The sequence below is a fragment of the Cynocephalus volans genome, chromosome 13 (genome assembly GCF_027409185.1).
Source record: "Cynocephalus volans isolate mCynVol1 chromosome 13, mCynVol1.pri, whole genome shotgun sequence".
In the NCBI taxonomy this organism is placed as follows: Eukaryota; Metazoa; Chordata; class Mammalia; order Dermoptera; family Cynocephalidae; genus Cynocephalus; species Cynocephalus volans.
The window spans coordinates 74718153-74735622 of NC_084472.1; the positions used below are offsets into that span (position 1 = coordinate 74718153).

Genomic DNA, 17470 nt, shown 5'->3' on the forward strand with positions numbered 1-17470 from the left:
CATAAGGGGAGGAAAAAGGACATGAGATTTTACCTTCTCTCATCACAGGGCTTCACCTACAAGGGCCTGACATGTGTGAATGTTACAGAATTCCTTCTGGGCACCAGTAGGAATCCCCCAAAACTAGACACAAAACCCTGTTTCTCCATTGCAGTCCAGCTCCTGAGGCATAGACATTCTATTAATGGTCTTTCCCCCTCCAAAAGAAAACCATGCTAACAACGTGGCTTTTAAGAAAAGTAAAACAGTACTTTTCTATAGGTCGATATGTAAGAAGTCTTAAACCGTAGAGTCACCGGAGGCACAGAACACAACACACTTCACTGGGCATCTCCAGCCTTCCATTTTCTGTGTCTGCAACTAAGGAACATCTGTGTCCTACAGGTGTTTCTTGGTGGCATCTGCTTTCCTCATTTTCCCTTTGGGTAGCTTCTCTGTGCTTTGTGGGTCCTTTTCGGGCCTAAGTTCTGGTTTTGGAGGGGCAGGTTTAGAAAAAAATCCTGCTGATCTCCTCTGTAACCCAAACTAACCTTCTCTTGCTTGCCTTTAGTGCCTTCTTTGGCCTTTCTCTTGGGTATGATAGTGACAGTGAATGGCATGTGGGCTTTGCCAGTCCAAGTGTGTGTGCCTCCATCTATCTCCTCTTGCCACTCTGGAAAAGATTCCCAGCTTTCACAGCTGGTCAGAGGCAGGGTCAGTGCTCCTGCCTGCAGGTACCCAGCAGAGCAGCAAGTTCAGCTCTGGCAGCAAAGCTGGTGTGGACTGTGGAACTGTAGGTAGTAGGGACGCTTGTGTGGCCAGGAAAGTGACTCCCCCATGTGGCATTTCTTCCTAGATAGTTAGACCCCTCCAAAAAATCATAGTGTCAGGTGATCTTGATGTTTGACAAGAGATGTCCTTATATGGATCCTAAAATACCGAGGGGCCCCTGGTCCTACACTGAGTGGATGATACAGATTGCAGGTACAACTTCTAAATGTTGACTGTCAGTCCCCTCTGGGGCTCCTCATTATGTTCTGAAAGGTTCTCTTAATGATTTACTGTGTTTAGTCATGGCTTTTGCCATGATCAAAATATTTGCTCCAGGAGGAGCCAAATTGTAACCCTGGAATAACTATGGAGTTTTGACTGCTTAAGTTCCATGGCATCTACACATTTCCTACACCTCTGATTTTCCAACAGTGAACCAAATGCCTAATCCTAGAAATAAATCAAGGTCTCCTTTGGTGCCTGAGAGCTCAAGCATGAAAACTTTGGGGGGTACTATTTGTAATCTATCACGAATGACTTCCTGGACAAGCCTGGAGACATTTAAAAGATTAATCCATAGACGCTGGACCATATCAGCAACACTTACTCCACTGTGATCCATTGAATTAGCTCTTCTCTGGACCCAATCACAAAGTAAAAAAAAAATTGATTTAAAACCAGAGATTTTCTACATTTAAAAGTAGAAAAATGGGAAAGAATGCAATCAGAAGTAGTTGATCTTAACTCATTCACTTAAAAACAATTCTTGTCAACTACCAAAATTCTTACAAACTCCTTCTCAGACTTCACATTAGACTTTTATAGTTCTTCTGCCAACATCATAGACTTTTAGAATTTCTGTAGGGCTTTAGCACACTTCCTGTAAGCCGTTTGATACAGGATTTGTTTTTCCCAGAACATCATTTGTTGTTGCCTCAGATAATTAAAAAAAAAAAAAAAAAAAACACCAAAAAAACACGTGCACTCCCCAATGTGAATTTGTTTACTTTTTGTCTATATATAGGTAAATTACTTTATAGTGTCTGAATTATTTTAAGAGTTCTGCATGGTCTATCTTAAATCCAGTTATCTGTAGTCAGAAGTTTAAATAGTCAAAAGTTTAAATAGGCTCCATTGCTAGTTAATCCTAGAGGAGGAAGGTAGAGGCATCAGTTAGGGAACTGTTATGTCCTAATATTTAAAAACAAGTTTAAAAGCTTTACCTCTTTGCATATAAAAAGCCAAATTAATTTCTAATCTGTTGGATTGTAAAAATTTATTGGTCTGGAGTTGGAGTGGGATGAGGAGCCACAAGGGCAGTAGTAAGGGAGGAGGAAATGAAGGTCAGTTAAGGGAGGAGCACGGCATGTTTTATTATTACTCAGAATCTAAAAATGAGAAAATACCAAAACCGCTTAGCTTAATAAACCTGACACAGGAAATCAGTCAGGCAGAGGTGGTGGGGGAGTACATGAAAAGTCTGGAGCATGTGAAACAAATGCATGTCCTTTTTTCTCTTCTTCTCTGGTTTTCATAAGGATCTATATTCATTTGGAGTGTAATTGTTTTAAGAATTTTGCATTCCACCGGCTTACTCTTAAATGTATGTATAGAGAGGCAACAGTTGTCACCGTCAAATTCCATAAATGTGAAGGGATCGATGCAGATTTGCAGATGGGCCACAAAGTTCTACGGGGCTTATAGTAAACCTTACTAATTTCATGAAAAGCTGACGGTTATTGGGTTTAAGGTGTTCATCTCTACCTGAAATAGTGGTAATTATTTTATGTTGCAAGTTTTGCAGTTTGATTTTTTCCTTTATTTGTCTCAGGTCTGGAATTTTTATTCTCTGTTGTGAAATAGCTTAAGAACACATCAGAGTCTGATGGGGGCATTTTCCTTAAATTTCAGGAACTGCAAAACATAGCAGCGGCAGAGGGCCAGGTGGTGGTTCTGGAGTGTCGGGTCCGAGGAGCACCTCCTCTGCAGGTCCAGTGGTTCCGGCAAGGGAGTGAAATCCAGGACTCTCCAGATTTCAGAATTCTACAGAAAAGTAAGGAAGAAGTGCCCACTCTGTTGTATCTGACCATTTTATTCTCTCTAGCTTCAGGAAAACTGAGAAGGGCTGAATCATTCAGATGATTTGATTTCTGTTTTCAAAGAGTGGTGAGACCAGAAAACCCTCAATGTGCGACGTTCAATAAATTAAAACTGTGGCCCCTTTGAAACTCTGATGAAAATTATATATTCTTTCTCCAGAAAAAAATGCACATGTACATTTGTGCTCAAAGTTGGGCAAATAATATTAGGAGATTCACAAGCCTCCTATAGCACATAAATGAACTGCTATTTTAAAAACCTCCTAGTGTAAGGTGTTACTGGAATTCAAGTTTTTATTTCTATAGAAATATAAATTGATCTGATGTCACTTTAACTATCTCTTCTATATTACAGAGTTTGTCTATAACATTTCTGCAGACATGTTGTAGACAAGGTAATAGAAAAGAGTAGATAGGGTTATTATTAATGGAATCCCATTCTGATACTCTGTTCTGATTTATTTTTTTCTCATGTGGCAAACAGAACCTAGATCTACAGCTGAACCTGGTAAGAATCTTTTTTTTTGGCTGGGGAGGTGGGGTGGAGGATAATGTATCTTTGGGGTTTCAATAGTTCTTTGTTTCTGTTTTAAAGCCATAGCAGAACAATGTTTTTGCAGTTCCCTGGAAATATGAAACCCCCCTAAAGACAATATCTTCTTTATCGTGGGCTCTGTACACCGCATTTTACATCAGCTTCTTTATTAGTAAAACATTAAGTTCCATTCAGACAAGAAGGTCAAGCTCAGTGACTTAAGGCTTTTTAAAATATACTCTTTTGTACTTGGAAAGCAAACCAAGCTAATGATGAAAAAACATCCTCCTAAAATTCTGGTAGAAAAGAACAATCTGCTGCATACTTCTACTCACCAAAACCCACTAACAACTAGACTCCCCAGCTTAGAAATGTGTCTCAGATGAGAGCAGCCCAAGGATGTTAGCAAAATTGGTCCCCAGGCATTTTTCATTTATGTGCCCTGAGCCATAAACTTTTACTATTCTACAAGCATGAAGAAAGTCATCTTGCCCTGGGATCTCTCTTAATTACCAGGTCATTCAACCTCATCAGAGCGCTATGTGATCCAGAAGCATCAGCCGACCGTTCCCCTGCATCAGACTTCTTGTATATTTATGACTCCTCATGGACTAAAATGGTGTTTGTAAAAGAAACAAAAACTTTTGTCTAAGTATTTCATAGTACGTCCTTCTCAAGACTATTTTCTCTTGTATTTTTCCCATCAGCAAAGTCATGATTTCATATATTTCTTAACAAAGGGTAGAAGAACAAGACATTTTTCTGTTTCTGCTGTTTGTGCCTCTGCTTCAGGATCGAGCAGATCTTGCCAGATGTGCTTTAGGAGCTGTGACCTTGCTGTGACCCTTTTGGGGAACTTGAATGTTCTCTGTGGACTACTGCAGGTCCGATTACTGCAGTCAGTCCCTGAACCTCTCACATCTGAGTGCTGGGTCTTTAAAAGTAGAGTATGATACTATTAGAATCCAAAGTTTAAGGGATGCTGAATAGCATCCCTAAGGAACAACTGAGATTGATCTATTGCCTTCTTGTCATGAGTTTTAACTAGAGCACGTCACCCCACTCAGTGTGTCAGTCACCACATCAAACACTGCAGTCACTTTACAGACTGTAGAAATACACAATTTCATATTTCGTCTGTGATATGTCCTTGTATAAAATTGTATAATGCTAGTTCCCTGATACATAAAACTTCTGAGACTAAATTGACTGCATGAGCTAATTAATATGGAAATCTTGTAGGGAGTTAGGGCACATCTTTTGCATTTACTGCTTTAAATAGACTAGATAGGTAGATAGATATTAGATAGATATTAGATAGATAGGTAGGTAGATAGATAGATAGACAGATAGATAGATAGATAGATAGATAGATATTCGATAGATAGGCAGATAGATAGGTAGATAGATAGATAGGTAGATAGGTAGGTAGGTAGGTAGATAGATAGAAAGAAAAAAAGGAAGAAAGAAAGAAAGAAAGAAAGAAAGAAAGAAAAGTAGGAGCCAAATATATCTTATCTATGAAAATAGTTTATTATGTGAAACAAATTTATAAAGCAATTTGTGTCTTTTAATGCTTTACATACAAACAAGACCAAAATCTTGGGCCAAAAAATTCTAAAAACATTACTACTGGAATGGATTAAGGCTGCTTCTGATGTTGCATTTTGGATTCTGAGCAAATTCGTGCAACTCTTTTTTTCATCATGTTTTTATCCATTGTCATCATTTACGTAGGTGGTGGTGATTTATTAAATGTCTTCCATAATCTGGGTTGGAAAGTCATATACTAACCATTATCTAAAAATTCAGAGCATTGGTTAGAAACTGCATAGTTTAGTTTTGAATATATGCCTGTTTGAAAATTGAAAACACTCAGAACATACTAGCCAAGGAGGAATAAATTTGGATAAGGAAGGAGAATGAAAACATCTCTCCCCCCACCCCCATCCCCTCACCCTTCGTCCTGCATACACTCCTGTTTCAGTTATGGTTTGCTGTTTTGCTTCCAGAATATAGTTTTGATCATGAGTGATTTAATAAAATTAGTCCTAAGCAGCTTCATGGAATCACTTGACCTGTAGAACTTACTTAAATGCCTTTTGGTTTAACGTGGCAAAATCATGAAGAGAAGAACAAGGTATGGAAGGCCTTTCTTTTAAACCTAATGTCCTCACAATGTATAAAAGTTTTTCTTCTCCATGTTCACTGAATTTTCTTATTTTTATTTTCCCTTTAGTTAGATCTGAAAGCATTTAAGAAAACAGACTCCTCCATTCCAACCATAATAATAGCATTTGCTGAAAACAAATATTTCTTGGCAGAGAATATTTCAAGCAAACCTGTCAATATAAGAAAAAAGATATGTGTATATAGACAGATAGATAGATAGATAGATAGATAGATAGATAGATAGATAGATAGATAGATAGATAGATAGATAGCCAGGAGCTATTAAAAACAAAACACAATGAGTTTTTCCTAACCTGTGATAATTTCTCCACAATTATATATACCATGACACTACTAGAATTGCTCTTTTCTCTTTTACACTGAAGCATTAAAATGCTCCTCTTTAGGAAATCTACAATTGCATGTAGTGTTAAATAAAATTCGTGATCCTGTTTTTTAAACAAAAAAGTTAAACACATGAATGACTACTCAAGTGACTGCTTAAGTGAGTTGTTACAAGTAAGAAATTCAGATGAAGCAAATGTTAAATTATATTTGTATTTAAACAAAGTTTTGGCATGCCTGACAAAACTAAGTATGATTCTTTTACTAGTTGCCAAATGTTCTCCTTACATTGACACTGATGTTGCTATTCCAAGGGAAACACAAAAACATATATTGAACTGTTTACTTTCCCTAAATGATCTGATTGACAGTTAGACCTAATGTACCACTGAACTGTTCAGCCATATAGAATGTATGTAGCAACTGACTTCCCTGATAGCTGTTTTTAGCCACTGTTAAGTGGAAAGGAGAAAAACAGACATGACTACAAGACATCTGAGGCAAGAGATAAATTTTATAGGACTGGGTCAGTGATATTTTCCAAATGCTAAAACATAATAGCTTTGAAATTCAGGAGAATATTTAAGCATTCAGGTTTTATTACCCTCCCTTGCTACCCGCTTCTCTTGCTCTGACATAGACTGCTGGCTGGCTCTCGCACCCATGCGTGCTCTCGCTCTCTCTCACTCTCTCTCTCTCCACACTTCCTCAGTCTTTCCCTCCCTCTCTTCCTCTCTTTTTCCATCTCACTCTCTTATTCTTTCTATCTCTTTTTTTCCCTTCTCTTCACTCTCCCTCCTTTTCATGGGAAAAAGGTGTTAAAGCTTTAGAAATAAAATTGAAATTCACTAGTACCCAGATATAGCTCCATTAGGGATTAGATATTTCGATAAAGAAGGAAATAGCAGGTTCTCTCCCGATGCATTTGTGCAACTGAAACAGGTTTTTCTTGTCACTACTATGTTGTATCTGTCTAATGCATTTTACACTCCCCTCTCTGTCTAGACAGAAGTTGGCTTGCATCACAAATCTCTTCAGACTGTTTTGTGAATTAATAGCTAGTCAGCTTACTTAAGACCAACATCCGTTTGTCATATTACCTGCTCTGGCCTTCTTCTTTGACATTCTGACTTTACACTGACTGAATCCTTCAAAGACTAGTCTGGGGGTAAGGGGCACAGAAGACTCATTTGGCAGCTGTTAATACTCAGTCTCTTACTCAGCTGTCTGGAAACAACCACAAACTGTATTGAGTTACTCCTATAGCATTGTCTAACGGCATGCAAGATTAAAAACACAAAAAACTGTCTTATTGGTTGGTGAATTATACATATTAAAATATGATGCCTCCCACTTTCAGTATGAATCTCTGCTAACTGAGGTAACCCATCCTAGATCTTGTATAGTAGAGTCCGTGTTTTGATGGACTTTGATTCTGTGATTCAGAATGTGAAGTCAGTTACATTTAGTTAAATGTACTAAGGTGCTGAGTTGTAGGAAGCAATGGTGGGAATGTTTGTTGAGATCCCAGTAGATTGTACATAGTTAAAAACTTCATGCAAGTTCCAGGCTAGGATGGAGCATTGAACAAAAATGTGTAGAATAAAAGTAGGCCATATAAAACCTATGGTTCTCAAACTGTGTGACAAAGTGCCCCTGGGTGCTACACCAAATTAAAATTTTTGATGCAAACACATTTATACTTCACATCTGACAGATATGACACAGCTACTAGCTTGAGATAGTTCAGAAGTTCAACATTAGATCACTCCACATTCTTTTCAGTGACATCATATATTTGTGAAATTGAATTTTTGATGGGTGTATGATAAAAGCCAGTACCACATGAAAATCTATGTGGAACATGAAATGAGGCTGGCTGTGTCCAGTGTGATTCCAAGAAATGTTGTGTAGTACCCAACAGATGCACACATCCATTATTAAGTAATTGTGGTTTTAAGAATAAAGGCATAAGGTTTTCTTTCAATTCACGTGTATTTTTTCAAACAGTAACTAACATGTTCAAACATAAATACTTATTAAGTTCTTTGGAGATACTTAATAAAGGAACTGTATAGGTATATCTTTTGGCTTAGGAGCACCACAAAAAAATTACTGCGATACCTAAGGTTGCATGAACCAAGAAAGTTTGGCTTAGTCTCTGGGAGGAGGGGGAAAGACTCAAGGCACATTTGAGTGTGCACCAAAAAGAAAACTGAGTGACTCTGAATTCTAAATGCTGAATGTGCCTACCTTCAGCCCTGGACTCACCTTCTGGAATGCAGCCTGTGAGTTTTGCCTCTCTTGGCAGAAACTGAAGGACTCTGGGATGTTGTTCCCTGGGCAATCTGAACATCCCAAGAGAAAAAGTAAATTCATAGGTGATGAATTGGGAGTTTCTCCTACAAAGATGCCACCTAGATTGTTATTGGAAAGGCCAAAGTTTGGAAGTTCTTCTCTTGTACTCAGAGCCTCTAGTTGACTCTCAACCATGTCAGACAAGCAGAGATAAAATACAACTGAAGAAAACCTCTACCATGGATGATATAGAAGAAAATAAGCAACTTCCCCGAGAAGCCACTTGGAGAAAACAAATTTGCAAAGAGAAGAAAATGCAAAACAAAATACTCTCCCCAGACAGATAAGAAAATCAGTGCATCCAAGAAGTTAAAATAAAAAGGTATTCTAAAAAGTGTTGGGATGGGGGAAACGTTTAGAAAAAAATTAAAAGAGTTCTTGGAATGAAAAAGTTGTTAGCAGAAATGAAATTTGAGGAAATTTCCCACAAAGTAGAGCAAAAAGGCGAAGAAGGGATATACAAGAGAAAAGATAATAAAATTGGAGAAACCAGAGAACCAGCCCAGGTAGACTACACACGCATAACTAGGATTCCAGGAGGAGAGAAGAAAAAAGGGGAAAGAGGGATAATCAATGATAGAATTCAAAAAAATTCCCCAAACAGAAAGCCATCAGTTTCTAGATTGAAAAACTCATTCCAGGGCCGAGCCCGTGGCGCACTCGGGAGAGTGGGGCGCTGGGAGCGCGGCGACACTCCCGCCGCAGGTTCGGATCCTATATAGGAATGGCCAGTGCACTCACTGGCTGAGTGCCGGTCATGAAAAAGACAAAAAAAAAAAAAAGAAAAACTCATTCCCACTGAGTTCACAATATATGGAATAAACTCAGAGCAGTGCACATCATCTTAAAATTTAGAATATCCAGGATAAGGATCATTCTCCAAATGTCCAGGGAGAAAACATCAGGTTATACACAAACTGAGCAATCAGAATGACTCAGGCCTTCTCAGCAGCCACTAGGCATAAAGAGACAATAAAGCAAGCCCATCAAAATTCTGAGGTAAAACCAACTCCAACTTAGCATTCTACCCCCAGCCAAATCTCCAGTTCTACATGAAGATCTAGTAAGGATATTTTCAGACTTACAAGGTCTCAAAAATTTTCCTCCACAACTCTTTATGGGGGACGTATTCCACCACAGGAAGAGAATTAACCCAGAAAGAGCAAGAGGTAGATGTGGAATGCAGGAAGCCAGAGATCGAATACAAGTGAAAAGCAAAGGGAACCCCCAGGAGAGCAAGAGCTGTGCCTCAGGAATGAAGGGCAAGTCCAGACTGGCACAGTGGGATTCAGACAGACACATGGAGGCTTTCATCACTAAGAGGTTCATTGACACAGGTCTATCCCATCTTTTACCCTGATGACAAAATAGCAGATAAGACTGACCCAGATTCTTCTCCCTCCTTGTCCTGACCTCATCCTCCATGCATTGCCAACTAGATCAGCTGAGACACTCACTTCACCCCCACAGAAGTGTCCTGCTTTGACCCAGTCCTGAGATCTCGAAGTTGGCCACGTTGAGTTTAGAAACAGACACATGGAGACACCTATTCTATCAACATTCCTGCTGGCTGTCCTGTCCTGCCCACACTTAGCGCCATCAGACCTCACCACTGAGGTGAGCCATGTACTTCCCAGGGCTGACTCATGACCTTGCCCATGAAGTACCCCGTGGGGCTTTTGTAAACTTTCAGAGAAGTTGAAGCTTGTTTATGGCCCAAGATAGTTCCTGGAAGCTTTTTCTCCTTTTTTTTTTAAAGTTTATTGAAATAATTGATTACACATATTTGTGGGGTACAGAGTAGACTATTAGTATTTGTGTACGGTATGTGGTGATCAAATCAGGATAATTAGCAGATTCATCATTACAAATTAAGTATAGAAGGAAAGTATCTCAACACAATAAAAGCCATCTATGACAAATCCACCACCAACATCATCCTGAATTGGGAAAAGCTGAAAGCTTTCCCTTTAAGAACAGGAACAAGACGAGGATGCCCACTCTCACCACTCCTATTCAACATAGTGTTGGAAGTACTAGCCAGAGCAATCAGGCAAGAGAAAGAAAGAAAAGACATCCAAATTGGAAAAGACAAAGTCAAATTTTCCCTGTTTGCAGATGATATGATCATATATATAGAGAGAAAAACCTAAAGACTACCAAAAAAACTCCTGGAGCTGATAAATGAATTCAGTAATGTTGCAGGATACAAAATCAATATACAAAAACCGATTGACTTTTTATACGTTTTGGGAGCTTTTTTCTAACAGTGATCTAAGTTTGCCTGATCTTTACACAAGATTTGTTCTTGTTACCCAATTTTTTAAAACTAAACACATTTTTGAAAGATACATGCATATGGGATAAACAGATAAAGAAAATCAAAGGAATTATTATCTCAAAAAGATAAAAAGGAAGATTAAATTAGGGAGGGCATAAAAGGCATTTCTAAAGCATTGGTAACATTTTATTTCTTAGACTTGATGATGGACACACAGAGGTTCATTTCATTGTTATTCCTTAAACTGTACATTTTAAATATCGTTCTCTATATATGATGCAGTTCATCATTTTAAAAAATGGTTTATAAATATTTACCCACACTAAATTTTATCTTGTCCATTTTAACCCAGAGTTCTTTTTTTTTTAATCAATTGTTCTGTGGTTTGAAAGTAGAAGCTGCATTTCTTTTTATTTGCTCTGGACAAAAAAAAAAAAAAAAAAAAAGGAAGAGCTGTGGAGGAAGGCATTTATGAAAATGTTCCCTTATTACCTAAAGAACCTAGTAATCTTATCCTTGCTGCCTCATTATTTCATCAGTTTCTGCAAATAAAATAGTTTCTGTTTGTATTTAACCAAGTGATAAATAAGTCAAAGAACTTGGATGAAATTTAAAGTTGCCTTTGGGAGATATTGCTGTGATTAAGTAATTTTTAGGTAACTGTAAAAAACAGAATTTATCAACAATAAAAATAGTTTCTGATTTGGTAATTTATTATATGCCCTCAAGTCAAAACCTTAGGAAATTAAATTTAGGAAAATTGGATTAAAACAAATTATAATTAAAGTTATAAATAACTTAAAATTTTTCCATTTATACTGGAGATAGTTTTTTAGTACAGATAAGTAAGCCTCTAACTCCCTTTATTTGACATAAGCAGTCATTTCCTGATTTCCCTTCCTTCCCAAAATTTATTTTACAGATGTCTTAAAGGTCTTTGTTCAAGTTAGATGCTACCAGACGAAAATTCAATATTACAATCTGGCTCATCTCATTTCCTCAGGCTTTCTTCATTTTTATAATGTCAGAACCATGCAAGCTATAGTGCTTCCTTCTCTCAACAAAATATGAGTCTATTGTCACTGTCAGATAAAGCATTCCAAGAGAAAAAAAGCTGAACAAACTTTGGGACATTGGATTAACATTTTATCTAGCAAAAATCACTGTGACATATCAATGCATAAAGATTACTAAAAGAACACCTCAATGCTTATTTTTTCTTTATTTTTTTGTTTTTTAAGGCTATAACTTTTCTCGATGTTCATGAGTCACCAACTATATACAGGCATATACTTTATTTTATGTAAAGAAGTATTTCTGAAATTTATATAAAATGTATTCTGTTTAATCAAATTTTAAACACACAAAGTTTGTAGGAAAATCAGTCTTACTGAGAATTCCTTTAGAAAACAGTCTTTCTGTAAAGCAAGTGCTTATTTTTTCCTTCAATCTAAATTTCACCCATGTGTTTATTCAGAAATCGTTACATAGAGCTCACTGTGTATGAGATACTGAGAATATGGTCGTGAACAAAAATGGTTTCTGCTCTCAGGTTATATTCTAGTCAGGGCACCAGAAACTAACAAACTAATTACACAGTAGATTATTTCATTATAGTTGTGAGATGTGTCTCCAAAAAATATTACCCATCCTACAATCACATAGAAGTGATAAGTATGACCAAGTCTAACCAAAAAAAGGATTTTCTGAGAAAGTTAATGTTTGTGGGAAATATAAGGCTGAGTAGGAGAGTGCTAGATGCTCCAAGACAAGCAAGGCTTACAGACTGTGTGGAATGTACCTTCACAGGAGCCAGTGTGCCCAAAGCTCAGGAGACAGGGAGGCATGAGGCACAGAACGAGCTGGCAAAAAGCAGGGGCCTGATCTTGTAAGGCTTCATAGACTACATTAAGGATTTTGAATTTATCCTCAAAGCCATGGAAGGATAAGGGGGAGATGATAAAACTTTATTCTTAAATGAGCCCTCTGATTTAGAAGAGGCAATTGTGTATACAACCTCAGGTTTTCTTAAAACAGCTCACTAAAGGAACCACAAAATCACAGAAAGCATCAGAAGGAACTCTTGAAAAGCCATCAAGATCATCGCTCTCAAAACCTCTTTGTTTAATCCATACTATATAAAAACATTATCCTGTTTTTAAATGTAGGTTTCAAAGCACAGAATTACATCTGTGTTTACAGTTGAAGCATTCTCAGGCTTTGAACTGGCAATGGCGTTTCTCTAAGTGTCTCCAGAAACTCCATCTTTCCAGGTGTAGATAACTCACGGTTGAGAGAAGACCTTTCCAAAGAGCACCAAGCCCTGGGCAGACAGTATAGGGATGTAGGCCATGGTTCTCCAGGCAGGAAGTACCCAGGTGTTACTGAAAGCTGGGAAGGCTTCACTGCGCCCAGCAGCATCTGCTGAGAGGAACAGAGATGACCTACTGCTGTCTAAAGCATATAACTCAGGGAACAGCCAGTATGTGAGGGTTTTTTCAAAATCTCATAAGAATGGGTTGTTCATTTACTCTGATACCAGTGTGTCTACACCTTAATGTACTTTTAACTCAACTTATATACCATTCCAGTGTATCTTCTATCTTAGCGGACATATCTCCTTGTGAAGATGAATTTCTAGTGAATTATTTGGATAATGAGGAGAGTAATTAAAATTTTCAGCATCAGGACACTCCTTGTTTCCCAACTTAAATCTTTCATTACCTCACTTTATATCAGGTTTCTTATGTCCTGAACTAGGAAAATATGCAGAATAACTAGAGAGACTTCATGCTGTGGAGAGGAAGCACATGTGTGTGGAAGGCAGGGTGCCCACCTTCCACATTTTGGCTCTCACGAGGTTAGAGGTTCATTAACCATAACCTTGAGAGAATCACTTTGGATCTAACCTGAAGAAATGAGGGATTTGCTCTAGTCAGTCTCTGAAATCCCTTGTAGTACTAATATTCTGTTTTATTTACCCCTCTCTGGTTAAGTACACTTTTAACTCATTCTGTAACCATATGTATTCCATTTAAAAATTCCCAGTCCCTTATACCTTTCCAGATACATCTCACTTTCCAAATGATTTATCTTATATGAAGCTCCAACTTGAATTATTTCCACACTTTTTATCTTCCTTTGCAATTGGAAAGCCAAGAACTGTGTACAGTACAGTCAAAAACACACAGGATTACCTCATGCTTTCTCTGTTATTCTATACTTTTCCTTCTATTCAGTGAACCTTTTGATCAAATAATAATTGTGTACCCTAAGTGTATCAGTGTCTCTCAAACCTTTATCTGGAAACCCTTTCCTTAATATGCCAAACACTTAGGATTCATTGACATTTATTGAGCCAGAAACTGTGCTAGGCCCTGTAGGGCACTGCTGATCATGATTTACGAATGTGGATGGCAACCACCATTTTTAAAGATAAAATAGAATAAAAAATAGTAATGTACACTTTATATTATATTAATTATATAAATAATAAATAAGTTTATTGTTTTGTGAAACTTTTATTTTCATTGTACATATGTATGTATGAGGGCACTTCAAAAAGTTGGTGGAAAAATGGAATTAAAAGACAATATGTGTTCTTCCATGAACTTTTTAAAGACCCCCTCATATTAAATCCCTCCCTATACATGTGACTGGATTGGACATAAAATGTATCTCTTTCTATGGGTTCCAATCAAAAATGTTTGAAATCCATTTTTTTTTTAGGACAAAGTTCCGTATGCTTTCCTCAAGATAAAAATCATCTGGAAAGTACATTAAAAAAAAAATCCTTGGCCCCAACCCAGACCTACTGAATCAGAATCTCTAAGAAGAGGGAGGACAAGGTAATCAACACATTAGACAAGTGCTCCAGGTGATCCTTATCATCAAATAGGTTTGAGAAACACCACTATAAAAAATTCAAGATTCAAAAAATTAGCAATAATCTCCACCCAATACCCAATCTTATAAATAGTCGTCACCTGCCTCCACCAAAATAACCCAGTCTTATTGAGGAACTAAAGCACATATTATACAAATTTAAATAATAGTTATGTTTAGATCCTTGGCTGTATATCAAGGGCCAAATGTAGGATAGAAATAAAATTAGAGTAATGCAGAGGCCAGCCTGTTCAATAGTTGCCAATTAATTTCTCTATCTTTTAGTTTTTCTTCACCTTTTTATATTAAAATCACCAATTTAAAAGTATCAAAATAGCTTAAACATACATAATTTTTATTTTTTTTTATATTTTAAAGTTTTATTTTTAATTGACAAATAATAATTGTATGTATTTATAGAGTATAATATGATGTTCTGATGCATGTATATACATAGTGGACTCATCGAATCTGGTTAATTAACATATCTATCACCTTAAATACTTATCATTTCTTTGTGGTGAGAACATCCACTCTTTTAACAATTTCAAAATATACAATATACTTTTATTAATGGTGCAATAGTCACCATGCTGTGCAATAGATCACCAGAAACTATTCCTCCTTCCTAATAAACTTTGTACCCTTTTACCAGAGTCTCCCCTTTCCCTAGCCACCCCACCCCCACCTCACCTCTGGTAACCACCATTGTGCTCTTTACTTCTATGAATTCAGTTTTTTTAGATTCCATGTATAAGTGAGGTCATGCAGTATTTGTCTCTCTGTGCCTGGCTTACTTCACTTAGCATAATGTCCTCCAGGTTCAACCATGTTGTGACAAATGACAGAATTTCCTGCTTTTTAAAGGCTGCTTTTTAAATCCATTGTATTTATGCCCCATTCTTTTAATCCGTTCATCCACTGATGGGCACTTCGGTTGTGTCCATATCTTGGCTATTGTGAATAAAGCTGCAATGAACATGGAAGTGCAGATAACCCTTCAACATACTGATTTCAATTAATTCCTTTGGGTATATAGCCAGAAGTGGGATTGCTGGATCACACTTCATAGTTTTATATCATTTATCCATGGTGTCCTGCCAGTTCTCACAATGCATCTGAGATAAGGGAACTTTTGTACTGGTGGAGATGCTAATGTGAGCATGCTGGGGTTTACACCTTCCCTCCCTACACCACAGATGCCTATTTTATGGGATGTGGTCTTAACTTGAGCATTACTTATGGAACTACAATATTAAAATTATAAAGTACAGTATAGAACCTCGGTTCAGAATTTCAATAAATAAATTTTTCTTTTTGTTACTATTAACACTACAGCAACTGGAATTAAGTATTCCACTAATACTGAACCCAATTGGTTTGTTTACCACCTAGGTAAATACCAGAAAAGCCAGAAAATTCTGTACAGCGTTATTATGTAAATCTGCATTCTTACTGGGTACACCTAAATGTCTTTTAAGGGCTGATTTTGACCATAAAATTTAAAAACATAATTTGTGTTACTCAGTGGGAAACTTGATGAGGCCCAGGGTTGCCATATACAAAACTACCTACTAGAATATAACCCAGCATGGTCACAATATATTGCCCAAAAAAAGTGTTCCAGTTTTAATTAGCCAATATTTTTCACTATTGCTAGCACAGGAAGTCTTCAGAAACAATCATCATTTCAGTGAAAAGGCAAATAATTATCTTTTATTTAAAGCAAAGCAATAACATTATTAAGAACTCAAAGTATCTTGTAATTGAAATAAATACCATTGAGCTCTCTTAAGATTGTTGTATTTTTTGTGCTTATCATACACTAATGCAAAATGTATACATATATAACCTATTCCTTTATATAACTGGATATTCCTGTTGTCTCTTTCTAACGAGTTATAATGTACAGAGATCAGCTGAAATGTATGTCTTCACTTTAAAGTCAAATTGAAGCCTCATGAAATGTTTTAACATAATTATTTAAAAAGTAGAGAACTGTAATAGTACTTGTTTGCACTTTTCAAATTTTGTACCTTGTATTTGTATTATCTTATTTTAAAAAACTATAAGATTTACAAGTTAAAAAAAAGTAGAGACTAATCTTAAGTTAATAAAAAGGAAAAAGAAGACAATTCAGGAAATTATGTTTGGTTTGGTTTTTATAGAAAATAGGACTTTGATAGTTCCAGAGGAAGGGTTGCAAAGCTATCAAAAAGAATGGGGAAAAAGGGCAAAAAAGATCCTGTCTTTGGTTACTATATGATAATTACAGTATAGCTAATATTTGATCAATTTAAAAGATACTGCATAATCGACTAGAATTTTAATCTCTCCAGAAGTCTAAAATAAATATAAGCACCAGGAATTTTTTAATTCCCTAAAAATCTTAATTCTATATTATACATCCTGCTTTCTTCTTATATTTCAATAATTTTTTTCAAAATGGCACTTTCTGGCGAACGCTTTCACTTGCAATTAACTGCCTTTTTAAGACAGCACAATTTTGAAGGAAAGAGTGGCGTGGGCATTAAGGGTGTAAACTTTTGCAGTTGAAATGGACTGGAGACTTTCTAACTCAAGTCCTTATAAGAGGATGTGTATCACCACCTTAAAAAAGATTACAAACAACTTGAGTGCGAGAACCATGAATTATTTATCTTTATATCTGCAGCTACAGAATATTGAGACAGCTACTCTTAAAAATACCTAGCAAGTAGATGGATGAATTCTAAAACCTTCTAGAAGCTGTTTATAGAAAGAGGCTGCAGAATTTATCTCAAAAATCCTTCTGAATAACTTATAACCTTTCATTAACAAGTCCTTCCATTCATGTAACCTACCTTCCTCCCTGTTGCTGCAATTATGGATCATTTATTCTTGTCTTTAATGAGGAATATTTGAGCAACTTCTTCCTTACATTAATTTCTTTACATTTATAGTACCTGTCATAGAGTTTTACTTAAATTAGCATTTAAATGGATAAATACTTAACATTGCCCTTTATGTTTTTTTCTTTGTTGTGGAAAAAACATGAAATCTACC

The 17470-nt window shown here is 36.6% G+C and overlaps 1 protein-coding gene across 3 annotated transcripts in view; it reads left to right on the forward strand.

Moving 5' to 3' along the window:
• The window catches only part of PALLD (palladin, cytoskeletal associated protein), a 403294-nt gene that overhangs the window by 181718 nt on the left and 204106 nt on the right, over nucleotides 1-17470 (forward strand). For all 3 annotated transcript variants that reach the window (XM_063077067.1, XM_063077068.1, XM_063077069.1), the window contains exons 7-8: nucleotides 2662-2803; nucleotides 3334-3357. In XM_063077067.1, coding sequence (XP_062933137.1) covers nucleotides 2662-2803; nucleotides 3334-3357 — 166 coding nt within the window. The remainder of the gene's footprint in view (nucleotides 1-2661; nucleotides 2804-3333; nucleotides 3358-17470) is intronic.